The sequence below is a fragment of the Lepisma saccharinum genome, chromosome 27 (assembly GCF_977018435.1).
Source record: "Lepisma saccharinum chromosome 27, izLepSacc3.1, whole genome shotgun sequence".
In the NCBI taxonomy this organism is placed as follows: domain Eukaryota; kingdom Metazoa; phylum Arthropoda; class Insecta; order Zygentoma; family Lepismatidae; genus Lepisma; species Lepisma saccharinum.
This window is the reverse complement of record NC_139255.1, coordinates 46,787,180-46,804,962: the sequence shown is the minus strand read 5'-3', so window position 1 is coordinate 46,804,962 and position 17,783 is coordinate 46,787,180. Positions and strand designations below refer to the sequence as shown.

The window sequence follows — 17,783 nt, the reverse complement described above, 5'->3', positions numbered from 1 at the left end:
CAGTTACACAATACGGATATAAGTCCCTTAACTAAAACAAAATTGATTGATTGATTGACTGATTGATTGGTTGATTGATTGGTTGGTTGTTTGCTTGATTGTTTGCTCGATTGTTTGTTTGACTGTTTGATTGATTGATTGATTGATTGATTGTTTGTTTTACTTCGCTTCTTGTGACACTTTTTCTAATGTGCGAAGATGGGGTTGAGTGATACAAACATTCATGCCCAGGCCAGGATTCGAACCCGGGACCCCTGGCGTCGTAGCGCGATGTGCTAACCATTCAACAATGGAAGTCGGCTTAATATATTAGAATATACCACTGTAAGAGAAATTGTACACAGAAATACAAAGAGTTTTTTTGATTGATTGATTGAGTTGGTGTTTTAAGTCCAGTTTATGCACAGTAAGGCTATTTGGGACTGGACCTACAGAATTTAAAGTGCGATCCGAACCACTATGTACCTCCACCGGATATCGAACGCGGGACCCCTTGATTACAAGGCGACGATGCTAAAATACAAAATAGGTTTGCAACAATAATGAAAAAAGAGCCGCGATAGCTCAGTTCGTAGAGCATCCTACCTGGGAAAAGGACATTTTCCAAAAATTTCCTTGCTTCTGCGCGGCTCTGACGCCCACCCAGCCTCGTATAAATGGGTACCTAGGAGATACCCCGGGGGGGGGGGGGTGCGACCGGGCGTGATTCCATCTGTAGCCAAGATCAAGAATTTTTGGAGCTCTATCTCCACATCGCACAATATGACTCCATGGCATGTGTGCACACGCACAGGGGTACTTTTACCTTAAAATAATAAATAATACGATAAACATTATAAATATTGTATCAGAATAATATAAAACAAGGATAATGTTGGGTTTCAATCAGAGTTGTTAAAGGTCCAGGTATCCGTAAATTGTATTGGGTTCCGCTACAGGACCGGAACCTTTTTCCTCGCACAATTTAAATTCGGTCCATGTTGCGTATTGTTTCATTGAAGAAAGGTTCCTTGACCGAATTTAAATTGATCCTGGAGAAAAGGTTCCTGGACCGAATTTAAGTTCATCCGGAAAAAAGGTTCCTGTACCGTATTTAAATTCATCCGGGAAAAAATGTTCCTGGACAGTATTTAAATTGAACCGGAAAAAAGGTTCCTGGACCGTATTTAAATTCAGCCGGAAAAAAGTTCCTGGACAGAATTTAAATTGATCTGAAAAAAAAAAAGGTTCCTGGACCGTATTTAAATTCAGCCGGAAAAAAGTTCCTGGACCGAATTTAAATTGATCTGGAAAAAAGGTTCCTGGACCGAATTTAAATTCAGCCGGAAAAAAGTCCCTGGACCGAATTTAAATTGATCTGGAAAAAAGGTTCCTGGACCGTATTTAAATTCAGCCGGAAAAAAGTTCCTGGACCGAATTTAAATTGATCTGGAAAAAAGGTTCCTGGACCGTATTTAAATTCAGCCGGAAAAAAGTTCCTGGACCGAATTTAAATTGATCTGGAAAAAATGTTCCTGGACCGTATTTAAATTCAGCCGGAAAAAAGTTCCTGGACCGAATTTAAATTGATCTGGAAAAAAGGTTCCTGGACCGTAATTAAATTCAGCCGGAAAAAAGTTCCTGGACCGAATTTAAATTGATCTGGAAAAAAGGTTCCTGGGCCGAATTCATATACTTAACAGATAAGAAGGTTCTTTACGGTCCACAACCCATTTACGCTTGCTGATTTTCTCTCCTGGACCGGAATTGAAATTATTTAAAATTCCTGGACCTTCTACAAGCCTGGTTTCAATCGTAATAAAGTATAAAACATGAAATATTGAGGGGGGCCTTTCGAAGTGAACTAAGCTAGATAGGGCAGCAAGATACGCATTCATTATTAAGAGCTAATCTCAAAGAACCAAGGAAAGGGGAAGGGATGTTTGAATAGCCTCGGAGTGGGAATGAGAAGAGGAAAAGTGCTGATTAATTCTTTCCGTAATAACTGTTTGTGAGCGAAGTTGGTATTTCCGTCGAGGAGGCGGCGTTTGGTTTCTGTAGACTTATTAGGAGACCCGGGGGGGCTAAAGAATATTAGCAGCCGCGGGGTAGAACTGAAGAAGCTATCTAAAAACAGTACGAGACCTCCGTTCGAGATCAGAGGAAGCGATCCTCTTGTTCGCAACACAGTAAAACTACAAGAAAAAGGGCAGAAAATGAAGGCAGAGAAATGAAGAAAAGAAGCACAAAGTTTCAGATTGATAGAGAGAGGGGGAACGAAGGGGCTGAGGTTGAGAGTAAGAGTAGAACAGGGGGAGATAGACTGGAAACTGTAGTGCAGACTACGGGACCTAGATGTCGTGGTGCTCGGCGCGGCAAAGCCACGTGTCCTAGGTTCACCCTTGGATCTTGGTGAACACGTTTGTGAAGCTTTGAAATGTTTGTTTCGCTTCTCTTTCACTTTTGGTTAATCGCGAATGGTGATAAGATGAAATGGTAAAATCTCAGTTTAAAAAGAAAAGAAACAAATATAACCGGTTTTGTTTTAAACATGTTTAAACACTGTTTTAATTAAGAACAAAAACACGTTCTAAACATAATGCCAAAAAGACTTATTTTCTAAGAATGATGATTAATAAGGAATCTGTTAATCATCCACGGAAGGAATGTATTTTCCGGTTATAAAGTATTCACTTGACTAACTTCTTAAAATACCTATTTACGTTACTCTTAAATCTCTCATTTAAGCTGTTCGAGAAGCTTCAAGTAATCCACAGTTGCCAGGCCACACTCCAGGGTTTGAAAAAACCCGTTTTTTTTTAAATAAAACCAACCCACCTGGGTCCTTTATTCTCTTACGATTTCCTGGTTACCTCTGTTGATAGCAAGTTTATATGTTTGAATTGATATTAGCAGATGATGTATCAATAATGGATACAATAATTACGACTTTTGTCAGAAGGTTCAATAGAAAGAATCTTTTCATCTTTTGAAATAAATTACGCAATAGACTCAAGGTAGATAAGGCCGTAAAGTTGTTGAAGGTAGACCTATACAGGTTTATACGTTCAAATGATAGAGAATCTCTAAATATTGATTGGTAAGGTGGGTATATACGACCGCCAGAAACAGAACTGATTGTTTTTTCTAATACTAAATTGTGTAATCGAGAAATCGATCTGTTGTGTTTTGTTTTTAGTTTCTTTTTCCCAAGAAATACACTGTTACGTAGAACGTAATAGGTGTGTTATTGAAATAATGTAGTAATCATGTAATTCTATGCTATTTGGTATACAAACTGCAGTAACGAATGTATTCAATCTTGCTGTTCAACATACATATTGGTATCTTTTGTCTAAAGTACCTGCACAATCTACAGCTTAATATAGGCCTATGTAATTTCTTAATAAAGATCGAACGTTTTAATTGGTGTATTGAGCTCTGATATTTCGTTCTACTTCATTTCAATATTACAAGTGTTGTGCATTTTAGATAGCAAAATTAATCTCGAGTTATAATGACATTCGTGATCGCATTCTAAGAATCTAAAATGCAATCTTCATTAGTATACACCTCTATGACGTTCCTTCATTTCAGAAATTATTGAAATACCACAGTTAATGAAAAAACCCACTGGGTCTGGAAATGGTCTTTTTTTCAAGTGGGCTCTGCCACACACTAACCACAATTTAGCTACTATGTTTTCCGAAATACGACATCTTATCGTGAATGCAACAAAATATTGACATTAACAACTTTTGTTTTAAATAAATAATTTATAGAATAATGCACATAATGACTTTGTAGACATCAGAATCACTATTGGTGAAATTATATTAATCTCGTAATCATTTAATGGTGTTTATTATGCTCAAAGAAAAGTTTGATTGATTGAATTGGTGCTTTAAGTCCACTTTATGCACAGAAAGGCTAATCGGCACTGGCCCTACACTTTAAAGTGGGATCCGAACCACTAAGTGCCTCCACAGGATATCAAACCCAGGACACGCTAAGAAAGGAAACAAAATATATGTAGTGATGCTGTGAAGCTCACACGAATGGAAATGTATTATGTATTTTACGCGTAATTTACGTGTCATGTAGACAACCTTTTCTTTCACGAGTAATTGCACAACCCTGGGCAGGGCCGGCCCTAGTTGGATGCGGGACCAGGGGTATACAATATACAGGGGGGTGGGTGGGCTACAACCAAAGATTTTCAGAAACCTGAGAAATTTAGAGATTTTTGTTCCTTAGTCTCAAACACATGTGTTCTGTACGCGTATATTCACACATAATTTATTACAATTATTAAACAATTAATTTATCAGGGAAGTTGCAGAATTACTCCTGATAGAAAACAAAATTCTGGCTATTGCATTCTGGACGTATGCACTGCTTAAATGCTGTATTTGACCCTACCTGTGACGTCTTCATCAGCTGAGAGGTAATTTTCCAAGCTAAAATTAATCTAAATTTTTTTAAGAAGCACAGTGACAAGAGTGATATTATGGTGTTATTATGGTGTATTTAAAGGGCATACGCCTAAATACACTATACAGTACAGTTCAAAGTCTGCGGGAAACAGAATTTCATCCATCAGTGGTTGACTGCCTTTTCTTTGGGAAGTTCTCTTGTTGACTTCTAGCCATATTTAAAACCTTGCATTATGCTTTTTCTTTTGGCCTTATGCATGTCCGGATTAAGCGAAGTCCAGCTTATCGAGATCCGGATTAACGAGATTTTACTGTATATAATTTTTGGCAGTTTGTTTGTTGTCTTAACCTTCCGTACCAGCTTTTGCATTGATTCTAATTACATGTATGTATTTTCATATTTGTATATGCTTAATATAAATGTAGATTTAATTAATATTTTAGAAGATATAGGGGCGCACAATTGAAAGTTGCGGGGGGGGGGGGGCTCAGAGCGTATAAGTTACGCTACTGGAAAGAACAGTTCTATTTTTAAAAATCTGTTAGTTTGGGTGAGGGCGTCAGGTGGCTGTATAAACAAGCTTCAGAAAATAATGATTTTGTGCTGAAGTTTTTGTATTATTAATTAATGAAAGAAAATTATTTTTTTACATCTGCGTAAAAACTGGTTTTCTACGTGAAGTAAATTACTCGTAATTTAAGTAAAAAACTGAACGAGTAAATTACCTTGCCTGGAAGTTCAACAATCAAACCACGACAATTAAAGAGAAAGCACTCGAAAGGAAACAACATTCATAAGAAATCTGATGATTGCAACAATGACGAGAATGGTTTAGCGTTATTATCATTGGCACGATTCCGCTAAGGCTGAGTTACACGTCCGTATTTCATTCGACAACCAGAGTAACTTCCGCGTTGGTGCAACCTTCTGATCCCAACGACTCGCTACTAATAATGGAATGAATACTTCCGCCCCGGTTGGCAAATTGCCAGAGGAACGTTCTTGACAAAATATTTATGGGAGGTTTTTTTTTAAGCCATAACTATCAGAGCTGCATAAGGGTACAATGACGAAAGAAACGTACAGGGAGCGGGTTATATACGTCACGCGAATGAAATATTATACATCAATGACTTTAATATGAAGCTATGGTTTTACTTCTAGTCTTTAGAATGAAGATTATGGAGATTATTTTATTTGGAGATTATGAAAAGAAAACATGCTGCAATCAAGGTGGGTATATTAAGGAAGGTCCATTTGGAATGTTCAATGAACGTGATGACGTCACGTGGTGGACCTTGTCTTTCTGAAGAGTATTAACTAGAGACCGAATCTTAGGCACTAAATAATCCGAAACAGGCAGGCAAAAAGGCACTAAACTCTACAAAATGGGCACTAACCTGCTATCAAAATAAATACAATTTGATTGATTGATTGATTGATTTGGTTATTTAAGTCCACTTTATGCACAGTAAGGCTAATCGGGACTGGACCTACAGTTTAAAGTGGGATCCGAACCACTGTGCCATGTGCCTCCACCGGGTATCGAACCCGAAACCCCTTGATTACAAGGCGACAACGCTACCACTGCGCCATCGGGGAGGCCCATTATAAATACAATTTAAATCATGCTCTATTTAATTAAGACAACACACATGAGTAGACATGTGGATCTACACTTCATATGGCAGAACCAAATGCAAAGAAAATAATATACGCTTGACATTCTTCTCAGGAAAGAAGAGTTTACAGGATTCTTGTTGGGAAACCTGATGGTAAGAGACCTTAGGAAGGCCAAGATAAAGATGGAGAGATAACGTTGATATGAACCTACAGAAAATCGGTAAGGATTGGATTAGTCTTGGCCAGGATAGGGACAGATGGAAGGGTTGTGTTGCTGCAGCCATAAACCTTCGGGTTTAAGAGGGCTAGAAATTAGGTTGTTAGTGACATTCTGATTCAGGGTTGTTAAATTCTAATGGGTTCTATTGGGTTCCCCTGCAGGACCGGAACTTTTTTCTCGCACAATTTAAATTCGGTCCAAGTTGCGTATTGTTACATTGAAAAAAGGTCCCTGGACCGTATTTTAATTGTTCCTGAAAAAAAGGTTCCTGGACCGTATTTAAATTGATGCGGGAAAAAAGGTTTCCTGGATTGAATTGAAATTCTTCCGTAAAAAAGGTCCCTGGACCGAATTGAAATTCATTCTGGAAAAAAGGTTCCTGGACCGAATTTAAATTCATCTGGAAAAAAGGTTCCTGGACCGAATTGAAATACTTTACAGATAAAAAGGATCTTTACGGTCCAAAACCCACTTACGCATGCTGATTTTCTCTCCTGGACCGGAATTGAATTTATTTAAAATTCCTGGACCTTTAATTACTCTGTTCTGATTACATAACTACTATATCACTGTCACACAATAGCTCTTGGCAGTCATTAAGAAATAGTCAATGATAGCAAATGACAAGATGTTTCTTCAATTTTTTAATGAAAGTAATTTACAGCTTAAGGAAAAAATGGGACGGTTAATGGCGCCGTTTGCTTCTCTTTAAGTAGGCAGCTGACCATGTACAATAGAAGCCAGGAATTTTTGGAAAGACACATCCTTCCAGAAAGAAGTTTTGGGTTGTTGAAAACGTAGGAAAAATATGAAGTAGAATTCTTACAATACGGAGTGAAAGTTTAACACAATCAGAAAATATTGGCTTGTACATTTGAATTGCTTTAATACCAAGTTCGTGTCGAAAATCAGGTAAAATAGGCACATATAGGCACTATACACGATAATAGGCAAAATAAACGTTTGTGTACGAAACCGTAATGCCCTGACATGAACTTATATTGTTATTTTTATGACATTGTCGGAGTCTCAGAGTAAATCCGCCCATGACGTTGCGAGAGGCAGTGAAACGGGAAGATTTCAGGAATGGCTGGCGGGCGTGGTTGGGGGTTATGAGAGTGAAGGGCGTGACCTTGAGCGGTAACACGGTGACGGTAAACGCTGGACGTTATTCTGACATATTGGTAACTTTTTCCTGACTATGACCCAGATGAAGAAAAACTCTTCCAGCAAGATGGTGCAACTAGCTATACTGCCAGAGTGTCTATGGATGTGCTTAGACTCGCATTTCATGGTCGTCTCATCAGCACATTCGGCGATATTCCGTGGCCTGCCCGTTCACCCGATTTAACCTCTCCTGACTTTTTCCTTTGGGGTTACCTCAAATCCAAAGTATTCAAGGACAACCCTCCAAGAACCAGGGATAATTGGAAGGAGCGAATTCGGCAAGAGATCCACAACATTCCGTTGGAGATGCTACGAAGCGACATAGTTTTCGGGTTCGCTAAGATGAATAGTGACACACCTTATGCCGTTTAACTCCAAGTTCATCACCTATCGAGATGGAGGGTGAGAGGGGGTGAAAAATAAAATTTTAAAAATGACCTAGATTAGTGTCGAATCCATAGTTTTCGGAGTCTCTAAGCTAATTGGTGACATTCACGATGACCAAACTTGGTACACATATGACTTACAATCTGTAAAGAAATACTGTGGGGATATGACACCCATAGGGATGGGGTGGGAAGGGGCTGACATGTAAAAATAATCGAAAACGACCGATATTAGTGTTGAATCCATAGTTGTCGGGGTCGCTAAGATGAATAGTTACACTCCCAATGGCGTTCAACCTGGCACCCCTAGGGGTGGGGCTGGGAAGAGGGTGACATTTAAAACGACCGATATTAGTGTGGAATCCATAGTTTTCGGGGCCGCTGAGATGAATAGTGACACTCCCAATGCAATTCAACTCCAAGTTCATTTTACACTATAGTTAGAATTCATTATATTCCTGTCTAATAGAAGATTGGCATAAATAAATGCCCGGGCAATCAGCTAGTTATTAATATGAAAGCAGAGAGTAAGGTGCAATTCTATTCCATTTAGGCTAGTTACTCACAATGTTGTTCGTACAGGGCAATCGTATCGACAGAGTCTGATTTGCTAAAGAGCACTTACATAAGGATCAGGAGTTTTGGGGCAACGTGATCTTGTCCGAGTAAACCAAAATAAACATGCACGAATCAGATGGTGTGTTCAGAGTGTGGAGGAAGGAAAATACGCAGGACAATGTTGCCAATACAACGCCTACGGTAAAACATGGTGGAGGATCCATTATGATCTGGCCCTGTATGTCGACTAAAAGAGTTGGGAAAATGCAAGACAGTAATGGAATCATGGACAAACATGTCCGTAATAATATCCTGAAGAATAATGTGAATAAATAGCAAATGGGGTTGTCACGTGGGTTCACGTTACAGTAGGATAACGACAGCAAACATACTCCTCAACTCAACAGGGATTGGTTGATTTTGAATGTACCAAAGCAGTTGAAAGCGCCAGATCAAAGTTCAGATCAAAATCCGATTGAGTATTTATGAGCATATACATGAGTAAAAGTCAAAAGAACATCCGAAGAAGACAGTCGCTTTAGAGTGGAAGGAAATCAGCCCAGATATCTGCAAGAACTTGGTTGCTTCTATTAACAGGAGATGCCAAGCGGTTATTAAGGCCAAGGGTTATGCATCTGGCTATTAAACTATCTCAGTTTGTAACATTTTCATGTTCCTTTTTCTGTTTTCAATGCAAGTGTACGAACAGAAATTTTGACATAAAAGTACCTTGCTTACACTAAAGTGTATGTTTTTTCGTCATTAATAATGTTTATGTGGGAACAAACTGTTGTAGATAAATCACCATTACAATTATAACTACATGTAGGTAGAATACCTAATGTACTAAGGCTTATTATAACGTTTGCTTTCTTTTCCTTCTCACAATTCATCTGTACGAACAACATTGTGAGTAACTGTACCTTTACATGTAACATTGACGTAACAGCTAATTGAAAAAGACTTTCCTGTGGTAGATGATGCATGATATCTGTGACCTTACACAATATGCTAACTTCAGGCTTGACCGTGGCTACACTAGCGCCACTGCCTCCAGGCTCCAGATCTACAAATAGGTGGCGTATCATTTGGAAAATACACGTACTGTCAAACTGGGGGGATTGACGTCGAAACCTTCTGTTCCCTTCGGGCATCCTCATGTGGGAGTGCTACGTCATCGATAGGAATGTATTTTGTAGTTTTTGTTACAGGGAGATAAGCAGGGGCCAGAGTTGTGCAATTAGGCGTAAAAAAAAGTTTTCTACATGACACGTAAATTACGAGTAAAACGTAAAAACCTAGAATCGAACATAAAAATTAAAAGTTATTGTTATGCAGTTGGCAGTGGCAGAAAACAAAAAAAAAGGCTTTAAAAAACTTTCCTTCCGAATACATAAAAACATTTAATATGTATAACAATTTTTTTCAGTGAAAATTAAAATAACGGCAAAGTATTTTTTCAGTGTTGGAAGCAAAATCGGATAAAATAAGTAGTTAAATGTTCTGTTCAATCAGCTGTTTCTTTTTCAATCCAACGTTTAACAATTGACAATCAACGTGTTATTTTACAGTTATATATACATATGAAAAAGGAATTTGAAGCTGTTACTAAAACTTAGAAATCCAATCCAAATAAATTGTCGTAATCAGCCGTATATATCAACAGATGCATCAATTTTTAAAATCTGTTAGGGAGGGTGAGGGTGTGAGGTGGCTGAATAAACAATCTTCAGAAAATAATTATTTTGTGCTGAAATATGTAAGAAAATTAAAGGTTAAAATGCAATATAATTAGTTTTTATATGACTAATTTACGAAAGCGAATTAGGTTTTTACATCTGCGTAAAAAAATGGTCTTCTACGCGAAGTAAATTACGCATAACTTACGCTAAAAACGTAACGAGTAAATTACCTTGCCAACCCTGGCAGGGACGATTCGAGATTCCTGGTGGCCTTGGGGGCAGACTACCCCCTCTCCCCGCAAATTACAGCTTATATTAATTAGATCTAAGAATGCAAAAAAAAGCTTTAGCATACAGGATAGTAAATAAATATAATTATCCTGATTAAGATTAATGATGTGTTTATTTGTCTTTACAAGTCAGCTGCTCGAATACGCCGAATTCCCAGCCAACGTTTACAGTTTGTAATAATTGCGTTAAACCTAGCATAATTAAACCCATTAGTAACCTTTGCTTAGGACAGTGGAAATTGTTGCATAATTATTGCACATGCATTTGTACGCGTGAGCTCCCACACGTAACTAAAATCTACCTGCAGTGGGTCAGTTTAACAAAATAATAAGTCAGGAAAACTCATTACAGTCTTCCGGCCTTTCGGGGCCCACAACAGCCTACCTACGCTCCTGTAGATAAGAATACTTATTTTACGATCCAAAGTAAAGGAATGTTCACGTTCAAAACATGAAGTTCGCTCCTGTTACATCATGTAATGTTGAAGACCTATCTCAGCATTGAGACAAGTAGACACAGATAAATGTAGGAAAGTGACTGTTGTAACTATAAAAATATCTGTTGAATAATTGCGATGAGTTTTGATAACATCTTCTAGAACAGAGCAACGAATCCGGGCTTCTAGAATCGAGAAACGAATCCTGGCTCCTAGAATCGACTAACGAATTCTGACTTCTAGAATCGAGTGACGAATCCTGGGTCCTAGAATCGAGTAACGAATCCTGGCTTCTAGAATCGAGTAACGATTCCTGGCTCCTAGAATCGAGTAACGAATACTGGCTTCTAAAATCGAGTAACGGTTCCTGGCTCCTAGAATCGAGTAACGAATTCTGACTTCTAGAATCGAGTAACGAATTCTGACTTCTAGAATCGAGTAACGAATTCTGACTTCTAGAATCGAGTGACGAATCCTGGGTCCTAGAATCGAGTAACGAATCGTGACTTCTAGAATCTAGTAACGAATATTGTCATCTAGAATCCAGTAACGAATCCTGGCTCCTAGAATCGAGTAACGAATTCTGACTTTTAGAATCGAGTAACGAATCCTAACTTCTAGAATCGAGTAACGAATTCTGACTTCTAGAATCGAGTGACGAATCCTGGGTCCTAGAATCGAGTAACGAATCCTGGCTCCTAGAATCGAGTAACGAATTCTGACTTCTAGAATCGAGTAACGAATACTGGCTTCTAAAATCGAGTAACGGTTCCTGGCTCCTAGAATCGAGTAACGAATTCTGACTTCTAGAATCGAGTAACGAATTCTGACTTCTAGAATCGAGTGACGAATCCTGGGTCCTAGAATCGAGTAACGAATCCTGGCTTCTAGAATCGAGTAACGAATCGTGACTTCTAGAATCTAGTAACGAATATTGTCATCTAGAATCCAGTAATGAATCCTGGCTCCTAGAATCGAGTAACGAATTCTGACTTTTAGAATCGAGTAACGAATCCTAACTTCTAGAATCGAGTAACGAATTCTGGCTTCTAGAATCGAGTAACGAATCCTGGCTCCTAGAATCGAGTAACGAATCCTGGTTTCTAGAATCGAGTAACGAATACTACCTCCTAGAATCGAGTAACGAATCCCGACTCCAAGAATCGAGTAACGAATCCTGGCTTCGAGAATCGAGCAACTAATCCTGGCTTCATGAATAGAGTACCGTTTCGGGTAAAAAAATCCGTATATAGAATCGTGTAACGAAACAAGAATTCGAGAATCGAGTAAAGAATTTTGGATTCTTTAATCGAGTAACAAAACTGGATTTCTAGAATTTTGTAAAGAAGCCTGGTATCTAGATTTAAATAACGAAATAGAAATTCGAGAGTAACATACAGAACCTCTCGTTTGAATTCGACGTCCGTCCTGCACATTGCGCTACGACGCCAGGGGTCGCGGGTTCGAATCCCGGCCTGGGCATGGATGTTTGTGTTCATCAAATTTATCATGTCATCACTCGTCCTCATCCATTTGCCAAAAGTTATCCAAAGAGCGAAGTAAAATAAAGCAAATCAAATCAAAAATCTACGTCCGTCCCTAGTCTGTTTTCTTTCATTTATCAGCTTCTGACGTGGTGAATACCGTCTATGAAGTTAACTATTACACAATAGCAATGAATGCGGTTGCGGTGAATATGGAATATAATTCTGGCTCTGAAGTAACGGAACGGAAGTTCCTGGTGGCTCAAGATGGAATTTTTGATCCTTTGCCAATAGGACTCTCCTGGTTTTGAAACGCTTTCGCAACAGCGAGAGACAGGAACAAGATCACGTTACGGAGTCTGATTGTTTTTGTCCCCACCCACGGAATCACCATCTTTGCATTGAAACTCCCTTCAATTTGACTTCTCTGAAATAATATCAGCATTGTGTATATTTATTCCTTGAGATGAAATCGTCTGCACCCTTATCAACTTCTCAGAATTCTAAAAGTGTAACTTCGTTGCTTATCTGATAAACGAATACAAGCGTTAGTGAAATGAAGCTTATCCATCCAACTCAAACAAAAATTGTTATGTGTAAGTTGATATTAGGAGGCAAAATACTACTGTCTCGCCTTCATGACGTCCAATATGCCAATAAACCAATTTTAAAAAAAATCGTTTACAAAATGTAATGTATTGTGGTAGTGACTTGTTGAATTGTACGTAAATAAAATAACTGTATGCTAGAGAAAGGATTCAGTATAGTCATCATAACACAATCAGAATCCGTGAAAGTAAAGGGCCACCTAGTGAGCATAATATCGTTTACCATAGTGTTACAAGACTTTATATAGTGAAGTAAAGCTTATCCATCCATTTAAAACAAAAAAATGTTTTGTGGAAGTGGATATTAGGAGGAGAAATGATACTGTCATTCATGACGTCCAATATGCCTGAGCTATAACATACAAATAATTCATTTCAAGTTGAAAAATAGACATGGTGACAGTTTCAAAAGAATTTTGCAATTATCATTTGGAGGTATGATCTCACATTAGACCAAAACACGTGAACTCCCAGAGCCTGGTCAGTGAAACAGTTTTTCCTAGTGAATATATAATTGTCCTTGAGCAACCGCCATATTCGCCAGAGCTGGTTTTGTGCGGGTTCCTAAAAATGACGTCACTGCTACCTTTAGCCTTTTCTTTGCAGGTAGAAAACGTCAAAACAGGAAAGACAAAGCTTCTCGAAAGGCTAATAGATTTTCGATAATGATATTGGAACAGTCGCCCCATCTATTTATCAACTCAGAATGAATTATTTGCACATGTTAACAGTTAAGTGACACCTTGAGAATCTTGAGGGGTCTAGGGTAATGTTGAATTTCGACGCTACTGAGAATGAATAAGCATAATGATCCTGTTCACGCTAGGATTCGAAAAAGGGACTGTTGATGACTAGGTCAAACACTCAATGTGCTCGGCCAGTTCAGCGGCTTCTCGGCACTCTCACTAGGCGGGAGCAATGGGGGCACTTGCTGCCCCCCTAAATTTTCAGGTTTATGAAAATTTTCAAGTTAAATGCACTTTAGTTAACCTCCTGTCTCCTGAGGAGCAAAGTAACATGTAATTTTTATGATCTTGCAAATGTTACAGATGAAAATAGTCCTGGAAATCTTTCTGATTCTGCCGTCATAAACTTAGGTCTAAAGTTTCGCTTATACTGACTCGGACAGAAAATCCTCGGTAGGGGAGAATTTGAGTAGAACACTCAACTCGTTTGATCACCTACACCACAATGGGTGACGCTGCGATACTCCTCCGTAAAGTCTACACTAGCAATAAGATTGCGGTATCAAAGGTTGTCAACGTGTTATCAGTCCACGTTATGCTCAGATAGGCTGAACAAAACTGGCCGTACGTCGTCGCCTTGTAATCAAGGGGGTCCCAGGTTCGATACCCAGTGGAGGCACATAGTGGTTCGGATCCCACTTTAAGCTGTAGGTCCAGTCCCGATTAGCCTTACTGTGCATAAAGGGGACTTAAAACACAAACTCACAACTGGGCCTACAGTTTACAGTGGGGTGTAATGTGCCTCCATCGGAGAACGAACCTGGCGTCCCCTGGAAGGCATAGTGACAGACAACTTCGAAGTTCCGTCCCCATCTGAGCAGGAATGTTTCTGATCTGAGAGGGTACAAAATTCACGTAAAAACCTAACATATCTGAAAGCAAGAGGGGAAATGGAGAACCAGCACTGTATTGGGCCCTAATCTGTATGATTTCACTGGCAAAACACTAGGCTGTTTTAACCCCGGAACATGTTCTCGATTTAATAGACTTTTCCATTCCTTTTGTTTTGAAGAGAGCGTGTTCACACGTTTCGGAAATTTTAATATTCCCTGAAAACATTTACTCATAACTCACTCTTGAAAAAATGCCAGATTAAAAGATAATAATAATATTTCCTAATAGTAATTCGTGCTTTTGCATAGAGTGTAGGTGAAACAAAAGTTTTACATAACTAAAAATTACTTCTACCATCTATAAATATTATCACTTGTCAGACAAATTTTCAGAGGATACAATATGTGTTGATGGGTTTAGGAGGGCACTGCACCCCTTTTACGTATTGAGGAGGCACAATTTACCCCCTATTCCTGCGCCACTGGTCCCAATAAAAGTTCTTAAGGTGTTGCTACACATAATAGTTTGCAAGAGTGACCACAGCGGAGGGATAATGGCACAGACCTCCTCATCCAAATTTGGAGGAATTTCTTTCATAAAATAATATAAAGTTCAACATGTATATATTTTTCTAAAACATACGTTAAAAAGTTTACACCGTGCTGCACTATGTGCGATGAGGCGGGAGTGTACAATCGGAATATAAGAATATATTTTCTTAGTAATTTACTTCAGCTGGTTCCAAGTCACTTTGGCTACTACAGAGCATTCCCTGACATTCGCTACGAGACTCGGCGAAAGCGGCCCGGCATCAGCGCTTGTCTTTCCCGGTGAACGGGTCCGCAACAGTCGCTTATATTAAACCTCGTAAAAAAGTTTAGAGTAACAGGGTCAGTTCTGAATAAAAGTGGAAAGAAAAATGGGGAAATAAAGTATACAAAGACAATCCGCACACCATCCGTGAGTTAAAAGAGAGTATTGTACGAAAAATCGGGAGAATTACAGTAGACGAACTTGCACGTGTAAATGCCAATTTCCTTCGGAGATGCCAGGAATGTGTTGCAGCAGAGGGACATCATTTTCAACACCTTCTGTAATCAAGGTTAGTGCACAATATGAAAACTGTAATTTTAATAGCCGACTCTAGCGACTGTCGCTTACCCGTGCACCGGGAAAGACAAGCGCTGATGCCGGGCAGCTTGCTGCCGAGTCTCGTAGCAAACGTCAGGGAATGCTCTGTAGATACTCCATATTTAATCCGTTTGATGAAGAAAAGGAAGATTTGGGGGTTAGATTCAGTAGTGTTCAGTAAATAAATAAAAAGCTACTTTCAGTAATAGGATAGTAGGAGACACGCTGTCGTACTTAAATACTTTATGGTGATTATGCCATGATCTGAAGGGACACGCCACTGAAAACGCTATATTTGCACTATAGATTCATTGTAGCACTATCTTTCTGAAAAAGCTAACGGACAATTGAGATTCTCACAAATGTGAATCCTTGTTAAGTCATCACTTGATTCTACTAGAACGAATTACAGAGAAAATTGCGAATAAATCTTTCGTTCGAGATTGTCTCTGCGATCGCATCAGTAGTTAACCTGAAAGTACCATCACTCACTGAACAGTAAAATCATGTAGGTGTTCATAGAGTCACATTTGTGAAAATCTCAAGTCACACATCACCGAACAGCGAAAAACTCAATTTCAAGGTCATAGTGCGTAACTTCCCCTTAATCAGTGTTGTTGAAGCTCCAGAAGAGTAAATCAGCAAGCGTAAATGGATTCTGGACCGTAAAAAGCCTTTTTATCTCTAAAGTGTTTAAATTCGGTCCGGGAACCTTTTTCCTGGATCAGTTTAAATACGGTCCAGGAACCTTTTTTCAATGAAGCAATACACAGCTTGGACCGAATTTAAATCGTGCGAGAAAAAAGGTTCCGGTCCTTTAACAACCCTGCCCTTAATACGCCACTGCTCTATGTTAAAGAAAGAACACATATGTACTTACATGTGTGCCTGCTGAAGAAGGCTGGGTATACTACCTGCCACGGCAGAGTCATTTAGAACACTATAGAACCACACAAACAGGTCTCCGAAACCAGCGCCTGGTCACCACACTACTTGTACAGGGAGTCAGGGTGATGGAGTGATAAGATTTGCAGCGCCTTTGGCTGAGAATTTTACAAATCTTGAGTACAACAATGTTCGACCAAGAGAAGCTCATGTGTGTATTGTTGTAGAAACGAAATGTACACGTCACACGAATCTTCCACACTGGTCAATCTTGACCCCAAACAAAACACGCGCAGAACTGGTAAAGATCCTCCTAAATGATACTTGCGTGTATATCATTCAATCACTCACTGTCGACGAGTACAGAAGCATTATTTTGTGTTTTAACCGAGTGTACCACGTGACGCGCTGTATCAACGGAAATTCTCTTTTAAAAAATCTTAACTCGGGAGCACGATTACGCATCTACGTGCTAAGGCGAAACACTAGTTGCTACTGGCAAGCGCGAACGAGCCTTTCGAAAACGCTCTTCCCTCGGCCGCCGAGCAGCCCACACTGTTCCGCGCGCACTCTGGCGACGGGAAGAAATTCTGCTCCACAGTGTTGCCAACCGGTACGAGTAATTTCTTCCTGGACACGACCGAAATTCTTCGACCTTTAATTTTGTTTAGTTTTGGTTATTTAGCGTCGCTTTTCTGCCACTTTTGGCTTATCACGACGATGAAGATGAATGATGAGTTAACACGAACGACCACGCCCATTTCGACCCTAAGTAACCTCTCTCTCTCCGCATTTTATATAGTCCAAGATAACTGGGTTATTCTTCCATAACCATGATTTATTTTCCCCTTGCCCATGTCTTGTTTTGAAATGATGGCCTGGCGCTGTAGACCGCACGATCACGTTGCGGGACACACAACCCCCCACTTAATAACAACAATGAATAAACAACTTCTGCGCCAGCGATGTAAGAGAAAAATTAATGATAATAGTCATGGACAATTTGCACGGTAATACTCAAGGATCCCACTGTACATTCCTTTCGAAAAGGAACTACAAACCATAATCTAACACGTGTGTGCTTTATTTTATTCGCCCTTGGATTTTCCAGAACATAAAATCACTGACGGTACCTTCAGAACATTAGCCGCCATATTTTAAACTGATCTACAGCAAAGCGATAGCGTGTTCCTTTCTGATACTAGATGCCTATGCGTCTCATAAAAATACTCAATTTCTTGTATCAATCTGATGGTGGCCAAATCGTAATATCCGTTCCCGGCAAGTTTAGGCTTCGCGGCAATCGTTTGGCACAG

The 17,783-nt window shown here is 39.3% G+C and overlaps 1 protein-coding gene across 1 annotated transcript in view; it reads right to left on the bottom strand.

Annotated features, from left to right (window-relative positions):
- The window catches only part of Neto (Neuropilin and tolloid-like), a 621,542-nt gene extending 604,537 nt beyond the window's left edge, over positions 1-17,005 (bottom strand). Inside the window, exon 1 of the mRNA XM_083113526.1 lies at positions 16,463-17,005. Coding sequence (XP_082969652.1) covers positions 16,463-16,514 — 52 coding nt within the window. The 5' untranslated portion in view covers positions 16,515-17,005. The remainder of the gene's footprint in view (positions 1-16,462) is intronic.
- Between the last annotated feature and the right edge of the window lie 778 nt (positions 17,006-17,783).